General features: G+C 31.0%; 1 protein-coding gene across 2 annotated transcripts; it reads right to left on the bottom strand.

Moving 5' to 3' along the window:
• Positions 1 to 1,262: 1,262 nt before the first annotated feature.
• On the bottom strand, positions 1,263 to 18,286 carry LOC143223568 (katanin p60 ATPase-containing subunit A-like 1). Of its 2 annotated transcripts, none has more exons than XM_076451681.1 (9): positions 17,733 to 18,286; positions 16,350 to 16,543; positions 14,819 to 14,999; positions 12,429 to 12,632; positions 11,764 to 11,922; positions 8,388 to 8,514; positions 6,285 to 6,410; positions 3,781 to 3,907; positions 1,263 to 2,238 (listed from the first exon to the last, which is right to left on the bottom strand). In XM_076451681.1, exons 1-9 carry the CDS (start codon positions 17,898 to 17,900, stop codon positions 2,040 to 2,042), a joined length of 1,485 nt encoding a protein of 494 aa, XP_076307796.1. In that variant the 5' UTR covers positions 17,901 to 18,286; the 3' UTR covers positions 1,263 to 2,039. The 2 variants fall into 2 exon arrangements, with proteins under 2 accessions (XP_076307796.1, XP_076307797.1); XM_076451682.1 differs by having other exon boundaries at positions 6,285 to 6,362.
• Positions 18,287 to 21,055: the final 2,769 nt, after the last annotated feature.

Raw genomic sequence — 21,055 nt, 5'->3', positions numbered from 1 at the left:
ATACTCACATGCAGTGTGACAAAGCTGCACAGTTACAATATTTGTAACGCGAAAAATCGGGTTTGAATATCTATGGTGGGCACAGCAGAAATAGAACATCATGTAGTTTTGTGTTTAACTACAAAGTGTTCTAAGACTTCCAAAATTAATGTCATGGAAGGTCTGGACTTCCTGTTTTTGTAAGTAAATGGAGTGGTTGGTGATAGATGCCTGTCATAGTGTACTGGATTACTATGCTTTGCTAGAACCATGCAGATACTGACATTTGCTTTTAGTTTTGATGCAGTTACCATCCTTACATTACAATCCACACAAAGTATTATGCCCATTTTTCCATTCTAGTCATTTCTTGGTGTACTCTGTGCATAAACAGAATTAAACTCTTTCTAGTTGTTATGAGAATAATTAGTTTTACATCAGCATTCAGATTTGTTTCATATTTTCCTTTTAATGTCTCTGGTCCTTGGAATAAATTCTGGGTAGTTTATGTGTAATTCATACTTTCGTAACTGATTCTAAAGCTTACTATTAGTGTTATTATAGTTTTAATAAGATCTGTAAAAAGAATTTTTTTGTTTTCAAGTTTTAGTTTTTTGTGCAGTTCAGCTTTAAATTGCTATTTTTTACATTCATTGAGCTCTGGACAGGACTTTGTAATTGTTTTCAAGAGACCATTTAACTTCATTTTTCCACACAGATAATCTGAGATAACAGTCATATCCACATCTTTATCAATGTTCAATTTGACTTCACTTTCCCCTTTTGAAATTTCGACCAACCCTGATTCATACAGAAATTACTTTTGTACCTGTCTTGAGCCAGACCTGGTTAAAATAACTTTTGTTAAACTACTCTTCACACAGACACACGTTAACTCTATCCTTATCATTCCAATGTATACAAAAATTTTTAGAGATTAATAAAAACATTAGGCTAGATTAAAAAGATGTTTCCTAAAATCTGAAAATACATGGTGGAATTCAAATATTATTGCAGTAACAAGGTTGGCCTAAACACCTCTTTTGTTTGCTTTAAAAATGCATTAAAGAATCTTCTTAAACAGGAGTCGTTGTAACTGAATGACTTGCTAGATTAGTTTGACTTTCTGAAGGATATACTACATGACAATGTATACAGCAATGATTAACTTGTAATTGAATCACTTGCTAAAACAGTTTGATTTTCTATACGATACACTGCATGATAATATAAACAGGAAATAGAGTTTCCCAAAATAAATTCATAAGCCAATAATAACACAATTTAATTTCATAATCATCAAACATAATCCAAGAACTTTAATATTCAGTATTCTTAATTACAAAAACCTGAAATACAACTGAAGCACTGATAAAATTACAGTAAGTGGTGTTTAGGTTTATTCCCAAAACTACCACAAACATTCCACTAAACTTCAGGTATTGAGTTTCGATAAATATATTACGTACTTTAAGTAAATCCATCTTTGGCTCATGACTGCTTAATAATGAAAATATGATTGCTAAAGTTCATTTAATGCAATGCTATAAATTAAACAATTTCATCAGAATATACAGATTTCACATTCATACCTTTTTGGTTTTGGTACTTACTTGTACATTTATCTTTCTGGCATGTGACAAAACTTTTCACATGTTCTGAAATAGCCGAGTACAAAAATAATCGTAGTGATATTCTTTCTAGAAATATATTGCACATAATATTAATTATATTTGTGTCCTTAAGTATACAACACATGTTGCTAAATATATGGGTCATCAGAGTAATACTGATAATATTTTAGAATTGCATTGAACATAGCATTAATTATAGCAATGTCCTAAAATCACATGGAATTAGTTATGATACTAGCCTGCAAACACATATAGCATGATGACCTCTTTCAACAAGCTGGAAGACACATGCCACTAGTTATGGCTACACTTTTGAATTATAATTCAGGTAACAGTAAATATACTTATGTTCTTTAAATCTATAACAATAATAATGAAATTTTGGATTATATAGGATTTGTCAGGAATCACAACAGTATTCTGAAGTTAGATGGATCCAAACTCAGTCATCCATTCTTCATACTTTTCTAAGTCAAGTTTACTGACTGACTTGTTGATTTTTCTCATGGCTTCTTCAAAATCGTCTGAGCTCACTGGGAGCTCTAACTCTTCCTTGGACAAGTTGCGAATTTCTTCTGGAGTGAGACCAGAAATCTTTCTTCTCATAGCCATCATTGAAGCATCACTATCAAATAAATGTGATGACTCAAAAACAAAGTGACTTGTAAAATCCAATTATGTTTCAAACCATCTCCAATCTACTGAAAATAATAACTATTAAATTACAGGGTAATTTCACATGCTGTAAATTCTATTTTAAGCAATATATTTCTCTGCTTTACAGAAAACAGACACTATTTAAATATTAATATAGGCTATTTTCTTATTTGCAAAAAAAACTAACCACAATTCATGTAGAGAGCTACTACCTCACTTGCATTTTTGTTTTATTCAAATAATGGTTTCATTTTTAACCAACAATTTTCAAATTGGGGATTGTGATACAAAAAAATTAAGACAGGATCTTACAAATATCATGTTTAATAATTTTCCATTGTTACAATAAACAGAATCTAACTGAAACCTGGAAATAATAATTTTGCACAAAACAGTAGCAAAAGCATACAAACAGGCACATCAATTTCACTGTCAGTTCAGTTTTATTTTTAAAATTTTAGTATCTAGCATTATAAAGATGACATAATAAAAACAGAAAAGGGCATTCAAGAAAAATGGGAGAGAAAAGGGGTCAGAAGCAAAAGTTATGGAAACCTCAATCAACACTAAACTTTGGAAAATACCATATTTCCTGATGGCAAAGACACACACCCATTTTGATTAGTTAGCTTTTGAAAAAAATATATACAAACATAAGAATAAGGTTACAGAACTTCCATCAATCTTATCAAGGTGTTTCGTGGATTGTTTAGTGACTTATGATACATAAGTCGTCTTGCCTACTTAATGTTTTTTGTAAGCTACATGATTATCATATCTACCTTTGAAAGTGTATACTTTATATCACCACTGGAATATCTGTATTATTACCAGTAATAACGTTATTCTAAGTCTATTCAAGGAGTGCATTTTTTTTTCTTTTCAGAAACCATGATATGAGCTGTGTTAAACAAATTTGATTCAGCTAAACCGTTACAGAGAACTCCTACCGAGAACAGGTCTTTGTTTGAAGTCGTTACACAACAACTGAACAGAATGGTCTGAACGGAACCAAAATAAACTTACAGTATTTTGCAAATGGCTGCCATTACTGGATAGTGTTTCTGCAATTTTACTTTTCATATGTTCTTATTATGTTGCCTTAATATAAAGATTGTGAGTGAAAATGTCATTTGATGGAAAACAAGCAAATTAGACCATTGACTAGTTTACCTTAGCCTACTGTGGAAATGCCAATGAATTTTGTAATCATTTATGATTTATTTATTTGTTACTTAATACTAAGTAACTTATACATTTCATTCCGAGTCATATAAAGGGACTTGGATTGCTAATATTGAAACACTTCCTCTAGGCTTAGGTTTAGACCTATAAGCAACATAACCTTTGACCTGGAAGATGCAGAGTAAATTTTTTAGACTTATTTTGGGGAAAAATATAGTATCTTCAACACCAGGAAATACAGTACATATTTTATCAACAGAGTAAAATGAACAACTCAATTTTGCAAGCATTTTACCGTTTAATAAATGTATGTTAAAACTCTTACCGACAAACATTTGTGATGTCAGCACCAGAATATCCATCCAATTTTCTTGCAACTTCAGTTATATCCACATCTTCCATTACTTCCACTTCTTTTAAGTTGATTCTCAAGAGAGCTTCACGACCTTCCACTAAGGAACATATTACAGGTATGATTTGTGGAGATTCCAACAAAAAATTCTTTACCTTAAAAAGTCACTCACATGTGAATGATACCAAATGTATGTATTGAAATACATGATAAAAATCATATAGTTAAATTTTCCATTAACTTCTTATATCCTGATATGTTTAATTCCAAACAAACTATAAAACAACCACAAGTTTGTATCAGTTTTTCAGTGACTATTAATGCTAAAAATAACAAATGTACATAATCTGTATAGTTGTGATGCATATCAGAAAACTCTGTTAACCTGAAGATGACCTAGGAAAATCGAAACGTTGTTCTCTGCTTATCAATAAAACTATAAATACCCATACCAGTCATTCTGAGATACAGAAAACTCATCTATTATATACATGAACAACAACAAAGAAATAAGAAACAACAGCCCAGGATTAAGTGTTCATGTGATCATAAAAAGCCACTGTTCTCTGATGTAATAAGATTGAAGACCACATCTTGTTATGATATGCTACTGTATTCCAATGTAATATAAGAATGAAGTACTGCTTTCTAATACAAGACAAGATTTAACCCTTTCATTACAGGTTGGGTGGAATCAACCTAGCTCGTAACCATAAAGGTATCCATGACAGTAATTATTCCATAATTTTTGATAATGTAAGCACATGTTTACAAGATTTTGCAGGTTTTTAGGCAACACTACAAGGCTTTTAAAAAATTTAAAAAATAAGTTTTTCTAATTGGTTACTAAGATATTTTAGTTAAATATTTTATCATAATTGTGTTTTTTTCAGAATGTTGACTCGGCAACATGCGGAGTAACTTTTAATTTAAGAATAAAATACTTGTATCCGTGAGAAAATTTCCAAATCTTTATGATTTTCATATAGTTATCAAACGTTTTTAAGAAATAATTTTTCTATTTTATCTTCAATATCAAAGTTGGATCTTTGGACATGTTTGACAGACCTGACTGATCTCTTAACTACCAGAAAAATTAGGAATAAAATGTAAATTATGCTTTCTAGAATGACTTAAAATTATGACTCAAAAACAGATATTTAATCTAAATAGCTTAAATGTCATTGCATTATACATTCGTAGATATATTATTTTTATTATATTGACCTTTCAGCCACTGCTGGCCAAGATAGAACTAGCGATGCAGCTGTTGTCTGTTATAAGTTAACACAATCTAGATGATTAGAAAAGATAACACTACACAACATTTTTTTTGAAAAGTTTTTGCTGATTATGACAGGTACCTGGTGAGTATGCACAAATATAGTTTTGGTTTTGTTTCATCATGTTGGAACTCTGAGAACTAGACAGTTAATTGTTTATCGGCAATAACGTATTTAATTGCATTTATGTTTCTAATATGCTATTAAGTTCAACATAATTAAAAGTGTTTTGCTCCTGATTTTCATTTGTATTAAATGTCCAGTGCATCATGTTGCAGTGTTCAACAGTAGTCAGCAAGCATTGACGGATTCCAGTTGCCCTGAACATTGTAACAATGTTCTGATGAAACTGAAGATTTTGATGAAATGATACGTGATGGGCAAATTTGGATGCGATTTTCGTCATCAGCAGCCAAAAATCTATAAGGAACACCCAACAGTATTCAAGAAGCAAAAACTTTGTTGTGCAGTGTAATTGTAGGTGTTAGTAAGAGATGCAGTCAAATAATCATAATATGACACTTTTACCTTATGCAAGAGGAAACTGTAAACCTAATTTGATGAATACATGGCACTATACTGTGACAACTAAATCAGTATGTATCAACTGGCCATAATACATTACCACCTCTTGTGCAATCCACAACCATAATCATCATTCAAAAATGACATGCCAATAAGCTCTCTAATGTGAATAAATGCTGAATACTTTGGCTGGTCATAATATGAAATGTATCTTTGGCATGATCCTAATTGTATTTGTCACATGGATAAGACATATTACTTTTCTCCAAGATGATTCAAAATTGTAGCCCTCAGATGCCATTCCACATAAATTGAACCAATGTATGAACAATGTTTTTAAACATTTTATTTATGTACAAAGTTGTTACAGAATGAGCCCTAAAAGTGATATAATGAACACAAATATTATTCACAACTTAAATATACATAACATCATAATGCTTATTTATCATAATCTTAAGCAGTTGAATCTCCTATCTGGAAATAATTAATTTCATAGCAACTTTAAAACATCCTATTTATACCCTATAAATGTGAACTGTGGTTACATCCTATTTTGGTGTATCAAACCTTTAAGTACTTAGATCACCAGATATCATCTAAACTTTAGGTACTTAGATCTACAAAAGATGTGTAGGAAAGTGTATTGTACAAATATTCCATACTTACTATTGGGTAGGGGAATATAGATTCTTTTCTCGAGTCGTCTTCTCAAGGCTTCATCAATATCCCATGGAAAATTGGTTGCTGCTAACACCATCATAACTTTACTGGGATTATCACTATTTGTAATTCCTATATTTTAAATTGTGAAATCAGTGATAAGGAAATGTTATTTTGAAATAAGATAATAAAAATAAGCCATCACAAAGTAATCATAAAAGTAAAAAAAGAAAAAGAAAAAAGTAAATTAAACCCATAAGTTTGGGTAAAAATTTCTTCATCAAGCCCATAAAAAAAGGCCTTGAAAAGGATCACACTAACTTGAAATAAGTTAGATTTTTAGACAGGTTCCAGGATATTAATTGTTAACTGTTTATAACCTCAGAATCTTGCTGCAAATTCTTACACTAAAATTTCAACAAATACAAATTTTTGAAATCAACAACACTTTGATAAATGTGTAACCCCCTAGAATTAAGTGATAGAGTCAACCAGTACAAGTAACTACTATCTGTGATCATTAACAGTGCACTTACTACGAGTGCACAGTAATTTTCTAATACCTAAATTCAACAGAAATAACAGGTCACGTCTTTACAAAGTTTGTCAAATTACAAGTGAATAGAGTGACAGATAAACATTTAAAGCTGAAAACACTGATTATTGCATAACTTGAGAATATCTGCATTATTAGGTACACTTTGACACATCTGGAATACCGGGTAACCTGAGAACACCTTTACTACTAGGTAAGTTTAGATTTCTCTGAACATTAGACAGAATTCATATGTTGTTTCCATTACATGGCATAATATCATATATGGTAAAAAAAATGATTTGTGAAAACTAGATAGTAGTATTACTTATTCTATGTATACTGAAGGACAAAACATAAGCTTTGTTAAGTTGCAAAGAATTAAGCATTTAATCTACTTCAAATATATGGATGAATGAATAGAGAAACAGATGGATGAATATCAGTAGATATGATCACAAAAAGAGTTTTCAGTTTCATCAAAAGTAACATCTTCTAACATCTACAGTCCTTACTACAAGATTATGAAACAACTCATTTTCACTCAAGTAATTTTCACACTTGAAGAATGATTGTGCTTACTCTTGCAATGTAAAAAAAACTCTGTGATAACATGAAATGTAATAAAGCCTTAGAGAACATGTCATTATAGAAATAAAGCATTTGAGACGAGACATAATTTAGCAGATATGAGGATTATCAGTGTGAGACACTCCTTGCTATTAACTTTATGAAACAGACAGGTATTGTATGTTTCTCCATTGTAGTATATTAAAGTTTTTGTATTACAAGACTATCGCTGCAACTTTTCATAAATTAAAAATAATTTACTTCATATTTTTATATAATATTCCCAGCATTCTGAGTGTGAACACTTATTTATTTGGGGGGTTCAAAATGCTTAAAAGATTGAACAGTGAGTTTAAATACAAAAGTCATAAAATTCAATTGTGGTTAAACACTAAAACCTGGTTACAAAACTATGACCATATGATAATGTAAAAATACAACATTGTTCATTGAATGGCAATAAAATTACAGCATGCACAAATAAATCTGAATTATATACAATTACATTCAAACTGATCTCTCAAATGATGGTGAAAAAACATGCTATAGAGTTTCCTGTTAAGATTTTATTCAGAACATATTTATTAAGTAGGGTTATTGGGTATATAATACCATGTCTGCCCAGTCTCTGTTATAACTTTAAAATTATAAAATATCAGAATAACCTATTTTTGGAAGTACAGTCTTTTTTACAATTGGAAAATAATATAGAAAATTAATGCTACGAGTTTAGGGGTAGCATTTATGCATATTTTTGGCTTTCAAATTAGATTATTGATGAAATTTGCCAAAATGGTCATAACTGTATACTTCTATTCACAAGTTTAAAACACTTCAGTCGTTGATTAGTTGTAATAAGTTTATAGTGAAGTCAGAATGAGAAAAGTAAACAATGAATAACAAAACAAAAAAACTAAAGCCCTGTAATAGTTGAATGTCATTGTATTACTTAAACCCACACTTCAATGACGACAACTGTAAAAAAAGATGCCACAACATTTTACCATCCATTTGAACAAGTAGTTCAGACTTCACTCGTCGACTTGCCTCATGTTCAGAATCTGTACCTCTGCGTGAGCACAAGGAATCAATTTCATCAATAAAGATTGTGCTTGGAGCATAAAAATGAGCCTACATGGAAAAAAAACAACATAATGACTCAAACAACTCTGTAATCACAGGCCTGGTTCTTCTGTACCTTGTGATGTTTATAAAGTTTCATTTAGTTTCATCCAAAATTTAATCATACAACTTTATTATCAATAATATAGCAACAGTGTCATTTATAATTCAAATGTTTATATCATCTAAACCTAAATTTCTCAATTTTAAACAAAAATACCTTACAAATTCTTAGACTTTATTGTGCATCCTGGATTCTCCTACAACCCATGCAGTAAAACTATGAATATAAAAATCAAACACTAATGAAAAAAATAAACAACTGAACTTCTGAAGGTAACAAAATTGAAAGTATGGTAAAAAATAATTTATTAAAAGTAGAAGAAAAGGTGTGGTTAAATTCATTTCAAAATTTCGTATCACTGCTCGATTTAGTTACAGTTAGTGTTAAGGTACAGAAAACAGAAAGGTAAATATAAACTTTAACCTTAAAAAGGTTTTATCACTTAGAAATTTCTAGACGTTAAGCAAGTGAATTAATGATTTTTTTGTGTATAACAGACATGCGCTGTTCACTAAAACTGCACCAGTTTTCACAAAGATATACTTAATAAATTCAAAATTATAGTATGTTATAAACATCAGGATTTTCAAACTAATGCATGATGACTGATTTGCATTTGGAGTGTTAATGTCAGCATGCAGAATACATATAGCATTAAAATAATGTCAGTAAGTAGGATGGACAACAGCAATTTGAATAATGTCAGTAAAGTGAGACTCATTAACAGAAAAGTAAACACTTTATGACTAAGATATGCCTTTTTTTTCCCAGCTGGAAATAATACCAATACAAAAAATATTCATAAAATAAAACACCTACAATATTTTTCTTGAGCTATACATAAACAGAGTCAAATTAACTTACAAATACATGAAAGTTGCATGAATAAGATTATATATGAACTTACAGAGTTCAACCAAAAACAAAAATTAATTCCAACAACTAGCTGAGAAGAAAAATATCTTCAGTTTAAGATGAAAAATATTTAAAATTATATTGGCACTTCAGAATGAATCCCATAGATGAATCTAAAAAAGTATTTTATTATGTTTTAAACCTAGATTGTGATTATAGGTTCTTGAATAATCATAAGAGAACAAGTTGGATCATAACACTAGATAACGGTTTTAGGTGCTTGAAGCGTCATATATGATCCAAGTCTAAGGTACTTGACTAATCATATAGTACAAAGGATTAACAGTAATTGGATCAACATACATGATCCTAATAAAATGGTAAAAGTTATTACATAGAATAAATTTCAGGGGTGCATGGATCATCACATTAATATTCGTATCTTAGGTAATGAGATATAATACAACTCTTATATAACTCGACAAATTACAGAGGATAGAAGATTATTACTTGGTCATCATTTAAGTTATGTATTCAAAAAACTTAGTTAATCATACAAGATAACATTTAGAAAAAAAGTGGATTTTTGATTAATCTAAGCTGTTTCATCTGCTAAATTATTAAGAGGAAGCCAACATGTATGGTCCAGATATATGTATTTGGTTCTTCATATCAGATCAAATTCTTAAGGACTTGACTCTATACTAAGTCCCAATAAATGAAAACTACAAGCTGTATACAATCCAGGATGTTTTGATAACAGACAACTAAATGGCTACAATATCAGATTAACACAACAACAGCTAAACAGCTATGATTTTGTTGTTGTTGTTTTGAATTAAGCACAAAGCTACACAATAGGCTATCTGTGCTCTGCCCACCACGGGTATCGAAACCTGGTTTTTAGCATTGTAAGTCCACAGACATATCACTGAGCCACTGGGGGGCAAACAGCTATGATACCAGATTAACACAACAACAACTAAACGGCTACTTACAAATTTTAATGAAACATATCTATTTCAGACACTTTTGCAAAAGTTCATGTAATATATAGTTTTCAATAAAAAGATGTAATAAATTTAAATGTATAAACAGCAACAATAGCTTTTTTCTTAGAAGCTTTAAGCTATTTGAACCATGAGAAGAGAATCTACCTCTTTCATAGTTTTTATAACATTTACTATGATCTATTTTTTTCTCATATAATAAAGAATATAATTAATTAGATTAGTTCATTTGTACTTTCAAGTGTGTAAAACCGGAACATGAAGTACGATTATTTTCTCATAGAAAAATCAAATGTGCGGAAAATTTTATCCCTCACACTGGAAATGTGACTTTAGGGTGTGTGTGTTTTCTTATAGCAAAGCCACATTGGACTATCTGCTGAGCCCACCGAGGGGAATCAAACCCCTGATTTTAGCATTGCAAATCCATAGACCTACCACTGTACTAGAGGGGAGCGAGTGTGACTTTAGTCACAAAGAAATACTACAAAATAAAATGGCAATACAAATATCTTTGTTTTCAGAGAATACAAATTATATATTATAAGATAATATACAAATTATATAACTGTACGTTGACTGAACCTCATCCACATCCTTGTATGATTCTATATCCTGTTTTCAATCACTGTTCAACCTGCAACAGGCTTGGCAATTTTCTATAGTGTATATAAAAAAGTAACTGGTACTTTATTCTTCATGAAGCAAGTACACTTGAACTAAAAATGTTCATTTTCAACCAGCTTGATTTAGCCTTAACACAACCACAACTTAAAAGCAAGTCAAAAGCAGTTGTTTTGTATTTTTATATTCATTTGATAATCATTAATTTTACACTGTTATTTAGTAAGTCATGACTATTTCAAGTATGACAATTACAAGGTACAAAAATAAGTACTAAAATCTTTGAGTAACATATGTTGAACTTAACTTACGCACGTGCCATCTTTTGAAATCACCTACAGGAGGTGTTCAGATAAATTATTTTTAGGTAATTGTCTTTAGTAAAAACAATGCGAGATGTAACATGATGCATAATTATATTTATGAAACACATACATATGCAAATTATACAAAATAATATTTTTTAACATACTCTACATAAGCTTAAAGGCTCTACATCCATTTTTAGGTAACCATGTATATATAAACATCCTTGTTAGTGCTGTAAACCTGAAACAAGTTTACTCATGCATTTAAGATAGGTTAAAAAAGAAACATCTACATTTATTTATATGTTTCTCTTCTACATATGACTTCTCATTTGTCACCTGGTAAAGAAACTCCAAGAACTATTAACACATACTGATTCTATTCAAAGCTTCTTACCATTTCAAATAGAACTCGTACCAGCTTCTCTGACTCTCCCCTGTACTTGGATGTCAGAGTTGAAGAAGAAACGTTGAAGAAAGTGGTCTGACACTCTGTAGCTACAGCTTTAGCTAGCATTGTTTTACCTGTCCCTGGTGGTCCAACCATGAGAACTCCCTATTGGTTAACACCAAATATTACACAATTGCATAAAAAAACTACAGATTAACATAACCTAAACATTACACAAACACAGTGAAACAAGTTAGGATACCCTTGACACTACACAAGCACAGTGTATATTGTACAGTGAATATTGCCTGCTTAAATATCATATCCAAATTAAAAATGATTTTAATTTGATCTCAAAACAACCTGGTGACTGAACATGAAACATTACAGCAACTGAATGAAAAATGTAAAGCAAGTTAGTGAAGAAACAAACACCACTAAGACAGCTCATAAGTTTTGTTACAAAAATCTTAAGAAATTTAACAAATATTTGCACTTAAAAATTAATAAAGTTATTTACTACTGTTGCAATAATAAAAGTAATGCTTATGGATGAAAAGATAAAAATATTGACTAAGCAAATGGAAAACCACAATGACCCCATAATATTTATGACAGAGACACTCACTGTTTTACAAATGTAAAAAAACAGCCATATATTCACACACTACCTTCCAGGGCCTACGAATTCCTTTGAAGAAATCTGGCATCCACATGGGTAAGACTACTGCTTCTTCCAGTAGTCTTTTTGCCTCTTCTAAATCAGCAATATCATCCCAATGAACATTAGGATTTTTCTGAAGAATATCCCGTTCCAACATTTCAACTAAATCCTTGTCATATCCAGATGTGTCAAATTTCTTTTCATCTTCTTCCTGGAAAAAAAATGTACTAATATGTATGACATATAAAAATAATTTTAACCTGTAAGATATACAGATCAATGTCACCTGATGAACTGAACATACCATAGTAATACCACTCGTGAACACACATCAGACAAGGCTATATGCATAACTGAAAAGTCCTGCAAGATTATGTTTAAAAACAAGTGAAGCAAAAAAAAAAACAATCAAACAACAACAACAAAAAAAAGGATGTTCACTGTTGAAGATTCAACTAGCCATAGCTTTAGATCCCATCCAGGATTTAGTATTCATTTCTAATTAATTTCTAACTTCACAATACATTGTGCTACTTCAAGTTGCTACAGTAAAATACACTAGTAGAACAGCCACAAGATGGCACTGAATTATTTCATTTTCTTTGGAATATTACTGAAGTTGTTTCTGAAACAAAATTTTAATTACATCTCTACAGTTTCTAATGATTAAATAAAACTTTAATATTTCAGCAAGTCAAAAGTAAAAAACAAACAAACAATGCTACAATTATATAACTACTGCCAGTCAACTTGTACATTACAATAAAAAGAAATCTCAAATGCTATCAAAAATTGTGTACAAGGTAAAAGTGCTTACATAATATTTTGGCATGCATATGAAACTTGAATTATTACATAAAGACAGGATTCTAACAGGTTTGGCACTTGCAACAAATTTTTATAATTTATTGTTCCACTGATAGTCAAATGTATCAAACTGAAGAATTGTTATTAGACCTAAAGCAGGGATGGATAAGCCAAAGTGTGTATGTGTGTTTGTTCAAAAATAAATGTGTATATAGTTTTGGAAAAGCAACAAAATATTCTTTGGCATTTTTACTTTGGTTTTGAGCTAAATTCTGAAAAAATAAATTATCCCTGTCTTTTTAAGCCTCATAGTAGGCTTAAGATACTTATTTTTTATAGATAAAAACACATTGAGTTTGTACAAGACCTTAAGATGTGCGTCATCTACCTGAAGTTATCTGAATATAAGATCTTATTATCCCATTGATGAAAGAACAAAACCATTTATAAATATTTAGACATTAAAATAGGTTTAAATAAGCCTTTTTGAATGACTCAACACCCAATAAATTTCTATGAACATCATAGGAAAAAAGATAGTTACAGATTGCACTATTAAACTGCCTAATGGTTCTCATGTTCCATTGAAAAAAATAGTAGTGAAAATATTAATGCAACAAAGACAAAAAATGTCAGTGTTGGTGATGACAATTTCTTGATGAATAGAGAACCCACATCCAATGGTTTATCTTTCAAAATAAAATATCTAGCTGTATGAACCCTTCAAGAATGAGCTACTTTCATTCCTATTTGGTGAATTTATAAATACATAGAAATGAAATAACACAGTCCTACTGAATAGTAAATAGGTTGGAAGTATTTTCAATAACTCCACTTGATCCATTAGATAGAGAACTAGTAAATTATACTCTGTGGCTTAAGAATGCAACATTGAAGATCTTCTTTCAGAGACAAGTTAGCACATTAATTCATAAAGTTAAGTGATACTGCATAATTTGTTTATTGTTACATTGAATAACTCATAAAATATCTTGCGCAACAAAGTTCTACAAGAAGAACTGTACCTCAAGAATACATACTATATACACAACACTTTCTGCCACAGAAATTAAGATGAAAAGATATATATATATATAAACCAAAAAGCCACTGGTCCAAATTTTTAGAAACACTGACCACAAGAATCCTTGTTTACAGTTAACATAAAATTGTTGCTTATATTATCAGGAAGAAGCTAAAATGAATACTGTCAGCTAGATTCTATTGCTTTTCCAGAGAAGAGCCACATTGCATTATCAGCATCAAGGCACTGCCTTGGTGTGAGCTAATACTCATGGGTTTAAGTCCTGATAAGAGCAGCTTTTTACCCCCACCCCTCCAATTCATTTACTAGGGAAGTATTATCTGATCTACCCTTGCACCTAGATTTGACAATAGGCTATTTTACATGTCGAAGCAGATTACCATCGTAGATAATTCTGCAAAGCAATGGCTTTTAAAGTTTTCATTCCAAACTACTAACATGGCAGTCAGAATGAAGACAGTCACAAGTAACCATGATTGTAGCACTTTCATAAATAACATGTATCATTCAAACATAATATAGAATTTTAATTTTTTTTTGACCACCTGTTCTTTAGCTTCCTTCTTCTTTCCTTCTTTCTTGGATTTATCTTCTCGTTTTAGATTTGTACTCTCTCCTCTCTTGGATCCCACAGTTCTACTGCTGTTCCCAGTCTTAGAAATATTAGATGTCTTGGTTGATTCACTTCTTCTGCCACCACGAGTTGGTCGAACTGGTGGGCCAGGTCTAAAACAAAGCTTTCTAATGTTTCATCAAAACACACTCAACTAAAGGTTTATTTATGATCATATAGTTCCTCATTTTGTGATAATTCTAATGAACTAAGTATCAAAATATATTAAACTTTTAAATGTAAAACTTAAAATTGAATATAGTTAAATAAAAAAGGATACAGCTTTCTGCACATTAAATTATTTTATGGTGAAGTTACTGGAACATACTTTTTGATTTGAGTTGTCTCAATTAATGGCCTTTTGACTTTTAAAATATATCTAATTCGTTATTTCCTAAATGACATGCAATCTGTCTGCTAGGCATACTTCACCAAATAGTTTTTTTTTTGCAAGTGGTTTTTCCTCCAAAGTAAAAACACAGAAGTAGATATTTTCTTATATTCTGTATACACAGAAATGAGTTATGGAACAGTTGCTCATTAAGATCACCTAACAGCTACCCAAAACAAACAAAATTATTGAAAAAATATAACTTTTACTCCAGAGTCTTGAGTGTAAATAACAACATTAGATGATGAATTGTGATTAGGAATAGCAGACAATAATAAAAAAAAAACTTTCTCAAATTACATTATTTTATGAAAGTTCCTGTCAAGTTTTAAAATTCTTATCCATTGTTTTATTGCTGGAATAAATTACAATGTGAGTTACATAACATGCTTAAGTTTAAACTATGTCATCATTATCAGCAATGGGAACAACTCTCAAATCAAGAGATTTTAAGTTACATAAATATCAAATATAATCTGCGATGATGAGAAAACCCACTTGTAGAGAAAAATATATATGTAAAAATGGCTGGTATGAGTTGAGAACATTTTTTTCTTATGTAGAGAAGCAAACAACATTTACAAACCTGAAGATGACTGAAGAAGGTCAAAACGTTGTTCACTCCTCTACATAAAAAATAAAAATTCTCAACCCATACTAGCCTTTTTTACATAAATATTAAATATAGTTTTACAAGATAAAAACATAAATATTTCCAACAGGCTGTTGTCTAATCCCTTAAACTTAGGCAGTTAATCTAAATCTTCCCAATTTTCCATAAAACTCCACAAAAGAACAGGTTCAGATGTTAATCCTGCCTGACATTATAAACTTAGTTATTTTAAACAAGGAAATATTTATTTCTAATGGCTTTCTTTACCCTCTCAAAAAAAATTAATTAAAAGTTACCATAATAGCATACTATTTTTTTTCTAGTTAATATTCCAAGTACAAGTGTCAAGCATCTATTGATAAACCACTTCAATATAAGAATACTTAATAAGTATTTATTAGCTTATTTTTTAAAGAAGACTGTGAATAATGAAATAACTAAGTCATCTTAAACCTTTACTTGTGTTCAACAGGAGTTGGTGAGGGCCATACTTCTGGGTCTTTGGGAGAGGACCACACAATCTGATCACTTGAAATGCCATCATTATTTTGTGCAGTAGTGGGTCGATCACAGTGGCTGTCTGATTTGAAACTATTTAATATGTTTTGAATGTCCTTAACCTGTTCATATTCTTGAATTATCTGTTGTTGGATCTACAAAATAATAATAATAACAATAATGATTTCTGTCTCTGATATGAATAACAGAAAATGATTCAACTTAAACAGCTTTAAGTTATCAACATGACTGTTCAAATGGTTGTGAACCACAACTTCATGTGGACCATGCTTCAATAAAAATCCTTATTAAAGCATTCTTTCATAATACAAAAAAATACTTGAATAATTACTTTGAATCTTATAGAAATTTGAAACCATAAAGTATAGTCTATTATCAAGTAATAGAAATACTGAAACAGTAATAGAAACTAATGCTCCATCAACACCTACTACACAAGGCATACTTCATAATGTCAACAGAATACAAATTCAGATACACATAAACAATCTATTTTAATCACTACATTAGCAAAAGACCCTGCCCCATAAATTAAAAGATGGGAATATTTATTAAACTAACATTTCAAACTATCAATAATATAATACATAACACACCCATGAAGCTCTTACATAAACTGCAATCTTCAGCTTTTTTTTACTTTTAAAAATCCACTTTAGATTTATTAAATTAACACAAATACTTCATACATATTTAAACAAGCACATTTATGGTGGTAGTTAATAAATCAATTTTTCTACTACTATAAAAAACATTAATGAAAAATAAGTAGCAAGCTCAACTAATGAAAATATCACATAATACTAACAGTATTAGAAATGTACAATACTAATAGTTGTTAAGTAACGTCATGAAAATTGTTTATTTGACTTGTTATTTTTAACTTTATGATAGTATTAGTATTACTTTAGAGACCCACAAAGTGTGCTTTCATATTTAGTATTAAATTTATTACACTTAACGATTTACAGCCTTGATTTATATTCACAGTCGCTTTCCACAAAAATTCTAGAACCATCGACAAGTACAATTATTTGCAACTATTTAACTAAGGTACAGATGTAGAAGTACAAATCAAAGCTCTGGTAAATAGATAATTTCAGTATTATCACCAGAACATTAATAAGAAATTACTTTTTATTCTTACTCTTACTGAGCGTACTCTCCTCCCCCAGTATTATTTGTATTTCTTATAAGTCACATGGAGCCTAATAAGTTATACTTCACACCACGTTACAATATTATCTGTAGTCAACGTAAATATAATTTATGGAACTTCTTTTCCATATCTTTCTTTTTAAAGTTTTCAAATATTTGTATTACCTTTTGCCATTTTTCTTTCCTTCCTGGGTCATTGATTGTTTGAAGAAGTCCATTTAATTGCTCAACAACGCCTTCGTAGTAAACAAGTGCGGTTTCGTAGTTACCTAAGAGAGCAAACTCTCGTCCCATCTTTGTATTTTCACAAATATCTGCAGTACTGAAATTCATTTTTGTCTTTCTTTTTATAGAGTAGATCAAACGAAACAATGTCTCATACCCACATGTACTGATGCTACTGAAAAGGATAACTTAGTAAAAATTACTGATCGTGGAAATAATTGCCCACCATAACGATATTACTAGTTAGATTTGAAAACAGTATCAAACTTTGTAAAATAGCTGCTTAATCAAAAATTAGAAAAGGGATCAACTAACATTGAAACCAGAAAATTAAAATGACTGAAACACAATTTACATCTGTGATATCAAGGCAGTAGTAAAATTTAGGCGACAGTAGTATGCCTCGTGAATCCTATTAAAGTTTATAAACTAAAAGAACTCTAAAACTCCGGAATTCACGATAACGCAAAGATACAACGTCTCGTGATAAATGTAGTTATATGAACCACGACAGTGATTCATAATATGGATTACAAGGAATTGCACAAAATCTTAATAGGACGTTCAGGCAAAAAGCACTTTTAAATTCAAACAGTAAATATTCAGTTAAAACAAAATTTTAAAATCTTGCTATTAACTGCTATGACTGCACGCATATAAAAATGCACAAACAAAGGCACTTCGATTTACAAGGAAAAGAAAATCCGCTACAAAGTATCAGTTTGTAATTTGTCTCATTATCAGTATAATGTTCATTTGCCACCTACGACAAAACGCTCGATGTATTGCACCCAAACCTTTTGTCGAATACTAAATAAGGTACTGCAAAGGTCGCAGGGGTAGGGTAAAACAGATTTTGTTTCGTCTATATTTTACATATAGTGTTATATGATGTGTTTTAACACATCAAATTTTAGTGTTAAGGATGTAATCATTACCCAATGAGCTTTATACTAATATCTGACGTCCTATAAAAAGCTTAATTATAGAGTGAACCAAGAATTACCAGTCAATAACAGGTAAATATCAGATCACTCTAACAGGTAGACAGTCAATAATTTATACACAGTACAATCGGGGACTTTAGAGAGCCAACCTATACATTGTATATGAAGTGAATGAGTGAAAGAAAATGAGCATACGTATATATTAAACTTTATTATGCACGTTCATAGAATAATTGCTTTATAAGACATGAAGGTTTATTTAAAGCAATGTTTTGGACGTATATTTTGAAAAGGCTGTTTTTCTATTAGTAAACTTTTATACACGCTTACAGGGAGTTATGACTTAGTCTAGGCACATATATATACCCATTGTTGTGCATTATATATAGAGAATTTATTTACACAAATATCTACGAATGCTTATTATGTTCTCAAACAAGTTTCCGTGACAATCTCCAGTTGCAAGTTACCATTTTACCTTTCGAACAAATATGATCAACTAATCAATAGATAGAGTAAATCACTATGAACCGTATCTGGTAGTTACTAGCTATGTTTATTATTATCACAATGTATAAAACTAGGTACAATATCAAGTAATCCTTTACCAATGAATGAAGGTAGAAAACCCAGCAAATAAAAAAATAAAAATTTGGAATTGAAAAACTTGTAAATAGGGATTGTAAAAAAATGTTCATACAGCACCACCACTCTTGTATTTTTTTTTTTAAACTGTATGTTTTATTTTTGCAAAACCACAACATAGACTTACCAATCTATTAGCGGGGGGCTTTTAAAACTGTATATGTCTCATTGGAAAGGGCCCGGTATGGTCAAGCGTGTTAAGACGTGCGACTCGTAATCTGAGGGTCGCGGGTTTGCATCCCTGTCGAGCTAAACATGCTCGCCCTTTCAGCCGTGGGTGCGTTATAATGTGACGGTTAATCCCACTATTCGTTGGAAAAAGAGTAGCTCAAATTAAGAGTTGGCGGTAGGTGGTGATGACTAGCTGCCTTCCCACTGCTAAATTAGGGACGGCTAGCACAGATAGCCCTCAAGGAGCTTTGTGCGAAATAAAAAAAAAACCCAACAAAAACAACCCATTGGTAAAAAATGGAACTGCAATTGAAACAAACATAAGATATTCCAAATCTTTTTTGTAACAAATGCAGCGATAAATCAGATTTATAATATAACTAAATCCAGAGATCAAGAGAGAGCCCTTTTGCGGTAAGTGCGTGTGTGTGTGTATTAAAACGTATTCTAACAGAAAAGTAAGAGAGTTCCCAATTTTATATTTTTGATTTAAAGCATTGCAAATGTGGTGCAAATTTTTACCAGTCCTTCAGACTGTCCCATACAACGCGATAAGGGGGCTTGCAATAAGTAAAGGGATTGTACACAACGATATGAGTGATATTTCTGCCATTTATAGTAAGACGTATTCTAGTATTTCTAGTATTAGGTTTTTGACTTTTCTAGTATAATACAGAAAGCAGAAGCCAAACTCAGAGCAAGAGTGGACATTTGCACTTCTCTGCACTCTCGTGAACGTAACTCACCTTTTTTGGACAGATTAGTGACTGGAGATGAAAAATGGATATATTATAAAAATGTTAAGAGCCGCAAACAATGGTTCAGTGCAGGTACACTGGCTATAGCACAGCCGAAAATGGACCTCCACCCTAAGAAGGTCTTGTTAATCGTTTGGTGGGATATTGTTGATGTGATCCAATTTGAGTTGCTGCCACTCAATGTAACGATCACATCAGACTTCTATTGTCAACAGTTAGAGAGTTAGAATGTTGGACCGAAAGAAAATAAGCCCGCTTTGATGAATTGTAAAGGTATTTTGTTACAACAGGATAATGCACGGCCCCATACAGCAAGGATCACATCTGTAAAGATTGAAGAGCTAGATTGAGAAAAACTTCCACATTCTCCTTATTCTCCAGACCTTGCTCCATCTGATTATCATCTATTCCAAAGTTTGCAAAACTATCCTGATGGACAAGAGCTTGGAACATATGAAGATGTCAAAACTACCCTCTCTACATTCTTTTTCTTCAAACCCCAAGAATTCTATAGAAGTGACATTCAGAAGCTTATGAATCGTTGGCAGGAAGTAATTAATAATAATGGAACATACATTATTGATTAAATAACATTAAAAGCGTTTGAAATAATTTCTTTTCTGAACCTAAAATCGGACATCACTCAAGGGATGACCTGATAGTATCCCAAGTAAATATTTAGTTGTGTTTTGATATTTATAATCACTTCATAAACTGTGAGTCATTTGTAAGGTAGGAGGTC

This window comes from Tachypleus tridentatus, chromosome 8, assembly GCF_004210375.1.
Source record: "Tachypleus tridentatus isolate NWPU-2018 chromosome 8, ASM421037v1, whole genome shotgun sequence".
In the NCBI taxonomy this organism is placed as follows: Eukaryota; Metazoa; Arthropoda; class Merostomata; order Xiphosura; family Limulidae; genus Tachypleus; species Tachypleus tridentatus.
This window is presented reverse-complemented; position numbering and strand designations above follow the sequence as displayed.